At 47.4% G+C, this 6,563-nt stretch overlaps 1 protein-coding gene and 1 non-coding gene across 2 annotated transcripts; both read right to left on the bottom strand.

The window, feature by feature from the left end:
* Positions 1–283: 283 nt before the first annotated feature.
* RPL39 (ribosomal protein L39) lies at positions 284–5,698 on the bottom strand. Its single transcript, XM_008019434.3, has 3 exons — positions 5,364–5,698; positions 3,661–3,764; positions 284–512 (listed from the first exon to the last, which is right to left on the bottom strand). Exons 1-3 carry the CDS (start codon positions 5,535–5,537, stop codon positions 464–466), a joined length of 327 nt encoding a protein of 108 aa, XP_008017625.1. The 5' UTR covers positions 5,538–5,698; the 3' UTR covers positions 284–463.
* On the bottom strand, positions 1,128–1,259 carry LOC119621006 (small nucleolar RNA SNORA69). Its single transcript, XR_005237544.1, has one exon. It is a non-coding gene; the product is annotated as a small nucleolar RNA SNORA69 (small nucleolar RNA).
* Positions 5,699–6,563: the final 865 nt, after the last annotated feature.

The following is a 6,563-nucleotide window of genomic DNA, read 5'->3' as shown; positions in this document are numbered from 1 at the left end:
GGCTGAGGCAGAAGAACTGCGTGAACCCGGGAGGCGGAGGTTGCAGTCAGCCGAGATCGTACCACTGCACTCCAGCCTAGGCAACAGAGCCAGACTCGTCTCAAAAAATATATATATAAAATAAAATAAAATTTGCAGAATCAGTCCCTTACACTAAACACACTTCAAGCATATGGTAGCCAGAGAACACTTCTATCACTGCAGAAAGTTCTACTGGATACTGTTGTTAGGTTTGGCAGGGAAGGGAGAATTCAGTACTTGACAAACCACAATACAACAGCAATTGAAATGAAAGGCCTCACATATTTATTACTGAACCCAGCCAACCAACACATTCATAATAGATTCAGAGAGGAAAATACGTCGAACTCTCCAGAGAGTGGTGACATTTTCAGTTTGATATGGTAATGTGATCGTGACCTTCAGACAGCACAAATATATGTGCCATCTCATGTGCAATTCCTTATAGACCCAGCTTGGTTCTTCTCCAGTGTCTCCTTTTGGAGTTGTACCTACACAGAAAAAAATGTCAAGTTACAAAGGCAGTCCGACAGCAATTCAGCTGTTCCCATTCACACAACCTTTTAGGTACCACAAAATACAAAGGGTACCACTTTTCTCTCCTTTAACAAGTTTGGAGTTCTTTCTGGAGAGTAAAAAAAAAAAAAAAAAAGATTCCCTATGTGTTTAAAAACTAGCCAAGTCAAGTTTTATCCTCTCAAAATAATTCAAGGCTAGGCTCTTAACTGGGATCACAGCAGTGGGGAAGCCCACTCTCTCCAAGTGTACCTGCACCCACTTTTGATTCAATGGACCTGGAGGTACACACATATTCTGAACCCCCTCATAATGGGTCACCAACACATAAAAGCTCCCCCATGATACTTTTTTTTTGAGATGGAGTCCTCCCCCCGCACCACGCTCAGCTAATTTTGGTATTTTTAGTAGAGACGGGGTTTCACCATGTTGGCCAGGCTGGTCTCAAACTCCTGACCTTGAGATCCACCCGCTTCTGTCTCCCAAAGTGTTGGGATTACAGGCGTGAGCCACTGCACCTGGCCTCGCATGATCTTTACAATCAATCAACTCCCCCATTCACGTCTAGTACAGGGAAACAGCAATCCCTGAATTGTCCATGTCAATCTGTCATGATTTTACCCTCATAAAGGCAAAATCAAAAATGATTAACACGGCTTTTCTCTCAGCAGGATAATGGCAGTACTTCCACAAAATGAAGCACTGTAATTGCAACCTGCTTTCAAAACATTTTTAAAACTGGAAGATAGCTAAGACAATGAAAATCATTCCATCAGGTCAATTATCTGGGTCAAAGGTATATAATCTTACGTACAAAATACCTTCTCAATTCTAGGAGACCACAGAGTTTAATAGCAAGTTATTTATTGAACTAGGCATTGAGTTTTACATACATTTTTCTTTTTTTTTGAGACAGGGTCACACTGTTGTCCAGGCTGCAATGCAGTGGCTGGATCACAGCTCACTGAAGCCTGTGAACTCCTGGGCTCAAGTGATCCTCTCACTTCAGCCTCCCAAATAGGATTACAAGCATGTGCCACCAAGTCCAGCTAATTTTTTTTTTTTGGTAGAGACGGGGATGGGGGGTGTCTCCCTATGTTGCCCAGGCTGGTCTCAAATTCCTGGCCTCAAGCAATCTTCCTGCCTTGGCCTCTCTCAAAGTGCTCGGATTATAGGTATGAGGCACTGTGCCTGGCTTATATGTACTTCTTTCATTCTTCACAAGCAGGTCCCACCATCAGGCAGGACACAGAGAAACCCGACGTTCCTGTAGATGTATCAAACAATAAAGGACAGTGTCTAGTATCCAGTAATCAAATGGTAAGCAACTAACTAGCCCATAACATTACAATGGGTGGCAATTTTCACATCTAACTGGCTAAATGAACCAAGGAAATGGGCCCTCAACTTTAGCCCTAAGAAGTCACACTTTTAAGTCTTCTTAGCAAACCAATCCCACTAGCTTTGCCATACAATTCGAATCAAGTTCTGGCTGAGCGCGGTGGCTCACGCCTGTAATCCCAGCACTTTGGGAGGCGGGTGGGTCACGAAGTCAGGAGTTCAAGACCAGTCTGGCCAAGATGGTGAAACCCCGTCTCTACTAAAAATACAAAAATTAGCCGGGTGTGGTGGCAGGCACCTGTAATTCCAGCTACTTGGGAGGCTGAGGCAGCAGAATTGCTTGAACCCGGGAGGCGGAGGTTGCAGTGAGCCAAGATCACACCACTGTACTCCACCCTGGGCAATGACAGCAATACTCTGTCTCAAAAAAAAAAAAAAGTGCTTTGACTAGCCTGGGCAACATGGCAAAACCCCATCTCTACAACAGGTACACAAATTAGCCAGGCATGGTGGTGAACGCCTGTAGTCCCAGCTACTCGGAAGGAGGCTGAGGTGGGAGGGTTGCACCACTGCACTCAGCCTGGGTGAGAGAGCAACTGCTGAACCTTGGGCAGCTCTTGCTGATTCTTGATACTTATTTTTCCTCCCTTCAACACCCGTCTCAAGGCCCATCAGGTCTAAAGAGCGACAGGCTGAAAAAGCCATGCACGAGTCATTGAGTTGCAGGCCTAGCTTTCCCTGGAGTTAGGCTAGATGACCTTGGAGGTCCTTCATAGCAATTCTAGTAATGTTTTTCCTTTGAGATCAACTACTTCTGCAGTTCAGGGCAGTTTTCCAACCTTTTCTAGTCTCTCTTTAGAAAAGAGAAACATCTAAAAAACTGGGCTAGGTGCGATGGTTCATGCCTGTAATCTCTGCACTTTGGTAGGGTGAGACAGGAGGATTGCTTGAGCTCAGGAGTTCAAGACCAGCCTGGGCAACACAGAGACCCCATCCCTACAAAAAACTTAAAAATTAGCCAGGTGTGGTGGCGTGTGCCTGTAGTCCCAGCTACTCAGAGAGATGAGGCGGGTGGGTCACTTGAGCCTGGTGGTGTAGAGGCTGCAGTGATAGTGTCAATGCAGCATGTAAAACAGAACAAGATCCTGTCTCAAAAAACAAAAACAAAGGCCAGGCGCAATGGCTTATGCCTGTAATCCCAACACTTTGGGAGGGGCAGATCACTTGAGCTCAGGAGTTTGAGACCAGCCTGGCCAATATGGTGAAACCCCATCTCTACTAAAAACACAAAACTTAGCTGGGTGCATGCCTGTAGTCCCAGCTACTCCGAAGGCTGAGGCAGAAGAATCACTTGAACCTGGGAGGCAGAGGTTGCAGTGAGTAAAGATTGTGCCACTGCACTCCAGCCTGGGAAACAAAGCGAGACTCCATCCATCTCGAAAAACACAAAATACAAAAACAAAAAGCCTAAAAACACTGACTGGGTCTTCTCCACCAGGATGTGTGTAAGACAGCCTTCCACCTTATGACCTAGCTCAGACTGAAGATAACCAGGAAATTAACTAGTACTGGAAAACTGTCTGCCCATAAGCCCAGCTGTGGCCTGGATGCAGTGCAGAAACAAAGGAAGCATGTTTTTAAAGAGGAATTTGAGAATGCTGTCAGAGGGTGGATTGGACTGCAAGCAATTTTAATCATGTATTTATACTCAAAAAGTAACCTTGGCCAGGTACAGTGGCTCTTACGTTTAGCAAAATACAAGCAGTATGATGGAGGTCTTACCTTATTTTATTTCCAGTTTTCATCCGAATCCACTGGGGAATGGGACGATTTTGTTTTTGTTTCTTGGCCAGGAATCGCTTAATCCTGAAAGTCTTGTGAGAAGACTGGGAAGAAAAGGCAATCAATGTAGACATTGGTATTAGAGACTGCCTGAATGATTCAAAGTCAAGAACTCCTTCAAACCAACATTTGAGTGCTTAACACATACCCCAGCCCCAAAATCTTCTCAATGCTAAGCCATCAAACCAAGCAAGTCTCTGACCCTCACAACTTCTCGGGAGGCAGAGACCACAGTTTCTATTGTTCAAATTAAGTAAGTGGAATCAGGAGGTTAAGAAACATGCACAAAATCAGAGCATCAATGTGCAGAACCAGAATTCAAACCCAGGTCCTCTCTGCTCCACAGCCAGAGGCTACCTTTCAGTTTACCCTGCGGTCCCCCAAGGACTCAGACGACCACACTGGGAATGGCGAGGGAACTTGGCTTCCTGGGAAGAACACAGCTTTGAGTCAAACAGAACCATCTACCATTTGCAAGTCAACGAATCTCAGTGCTCTACTTTGTAAAATAGGGGTACATACTTTTCAAGTGTCATTGGGAGGGTAATTAAGACTTAGGGAAAGTCCCTGCTGACGTTCAGAGGATCTACTCACCATTTCGGTATTAATCGTAACTCTATCCCTACTGCTAATTTTCACTGCTACAAAAATAAACTTTTAAATTTAAACAGAAATGAAATGTCACTTTTCCGAGGATGACTGTCTCAGTTTCTAGTTGCATCTTTTGGCTTTCATAAAGAACTTCAGTCAACTAAGGCCAACCCCAATACTCCCCCAAATCTACAGAATAATCTCGCAAAAAGGGCACGGATGCGGGTTGAATGCCTGGCCAACCTGAAAGAACATACCCTTGCATAATAATGGGAGCCAATACAAAAAAGGCAAAGATTACACGCCCCAACCCCCCACAGTAGCAGTTGTAAATCTTGTCAATAAACTATTACTTGACAAATGACAAAATATCAGTACTTATCGCCTCCACATCTGGAAATCAACATTTCACATTTCCCAGTAAAGAGTGACTAGTTCGCTACTGCCATTTACTAAGAAGGCCAGAATGACATACGGGTTCACAAAACACCCCTTGTTCTAGGCGCTTCCACGGGGTGACGCTCAAGTCTCTCAATAAACGTCCTCTAAACAAAAGTCCTGGGATCTAAAAATGTGGTTCGCTTCTCCACGCCAAGCTTAAACCCTTTTCGAAAACCAGTAGCCCACATTACCCTCCTGATTGCCCTCCACGTTGCGCGTGCCACGGGCAGCCCACAGTCAGGTCACGATTTCGGGGGTGGCTGCTACCTCCCAACCCTCGCCTCCAGAACCAGAGTTCGCTACAAGCGAAGGGAAACCGGAATCCCTGCCCGACTCGGCAGCGGCCCGGCAAAGAAAGACTCCCCTTGAATCCGCGGCCGCAGCGCAGCCCGCCCCTCTCCAGGTTGCTCGCTGGCTCATTAGCTTCCCTCCAGGCCGAGGAAGACAACAGTGGCCGAACTGGAGCTTTTCTTGAAAAAGCCTTTAAAAGGCACCAGCCCCTCGACGCCCCGCGCGGCCCAGGCATTTCGTGGCAGCGGCCTCGGGTGTTTGGGAAGCCACCCTGGGGCCGATGGGGGCCGATGGGGACCGATGGGGACCGATGGACTTACCATGGCGAGAAGCGGAGGCAAGAACACACCACGATGGCGGAGAAAGGAAAAGAGGGGGGAAGCAGGCGGAAGAACGAGCTTAGAAGGCGCTTCTGTTGGGCGGAGCTTAGGAGGTGACGCTATTCGCCGACCGCCTCTTCCCAGTGCCTTCTGTGCCCACCGGTGCGCTCCCATGGCGCCGTGGGAAAGAGCGCTGGTTCCTGCCAAATGCAATTCGCTTTGCTTCGCTTCCCTAAGTGGGTTCCCCGAGGGGCCCGGCAGTGTGCTAGGGGCACCCTGCTTTGCAAGTGAGGCAGACAGCCCGTGATAAATGCCAAAGTAGAAGCCCTTCCGAAAACCTAAGGAGTCGATTGGGCGGGACTAACCCTAAGAGAGGGCAGGGGAAGCGACCGTCACCTCCGGGCGCCAGGGACTGGGAACGCCGGATCGGAGCTGGGCAGGCGGAGAGCAAGTGCCATTTTCCCGGAGGGCTACGAGTCATTCTGGCCTGGCTGGAAGGTGTGGGAAGGGACAGTCGTGTCGGAGGAAGCAGGAGAAGTTAGAGGGGGTTGGACCACGCGGACGCTTATGTAAGCCTAGACATTTGGGGTTTTCGACTAGGCGAAAGGTTGCCAATCAAAGTTTTCAACTCAGAAAGTTAGGGACAGAACCTCTTCCTTGGCTGCTAAGAAGTCCAGCCTGACATTGTATCCCGCCTTTGGCAAGCTGTACAATAATTAATGACATGCCTTTGGGATGCTAGTGTTCCCCGTTTTAATCCTTTTCCCTGTTTAAAAGCAAAAACCTTTCATTTTTGATGAAGAAATAAAATAAATATAAAAATAAGCCGGGCGTGGTGGCTCACGCTTGTAATCCCAGCACTTTGGGAGACCTAGGCGGGCGGATTACTTGAAGTCAGGAGTTGGAGACCAGCCTGGCCAACATGGTGAAACCCTGTCTCTACTAAAAATAAAAAAAAATTAACCAGGCGTGGTGGTCGGCGCCTGTAATCTCAGCTACTCGGGAGGCTGAGACAGGAGAATTGCTTGAACCCGGGAGGCGGAGGTTGCAGTGAGCCCAGCGCCACTGCACTCCAGCCTGGGCAACAAGAGCAAAACTCCATTTCAAAAAGGAAAAAGTAAATAAATAAAAGCAAAAACCTCCACGTATATTTGCAGTCACCTCAAGCATTTTTGCACCAATGGATCACAGAAAGGGTTT

The sequence above is a fragment of the Chlorocebus sabaeus genome, chromosome X (assembly GCF_047675955.1).
Source record: "Chlorocebus sabaeus isolate Y175 chromosome X, mChlSab1.0.hap1, whole genome shotgun sequence".
Taxonomy (NCBI): Eukaryota; Metazoa; Chordata; class Mammalia; order Primates; family Cercopithecidae; genus Chlorocebus; species Chlorocebus sabaeus.
The sequence above is the reverse complement of the archived record's forward strand: the minus strand, read 5'-3'. Positions and strand labels throughout refer to the sequence as shown.

Coding starts and splice junctions, on each gene's coding strand:
- RPL39 (XM_008019434.3), bottom strand. CDS start 5,537: ATGGGAGCGCACCGGTGGGCACAGAAGGCACTGGGAAGAGGCGGTCGG. Junction 3,765..5,363: donor TGCCTCCGCTTCTCGCCATG/GTAAGTCCATCG, acceptor TTTTCTTCCCAG/TCTTCTCACAAGACTTTCAG. Junction 513..3,660: donor AAAACTGGAAATAAAATAAG/GTAAGACCTCCA, acceptor TTTTCTGTGTAG/GTACAACTCCAAAAGGAGAC.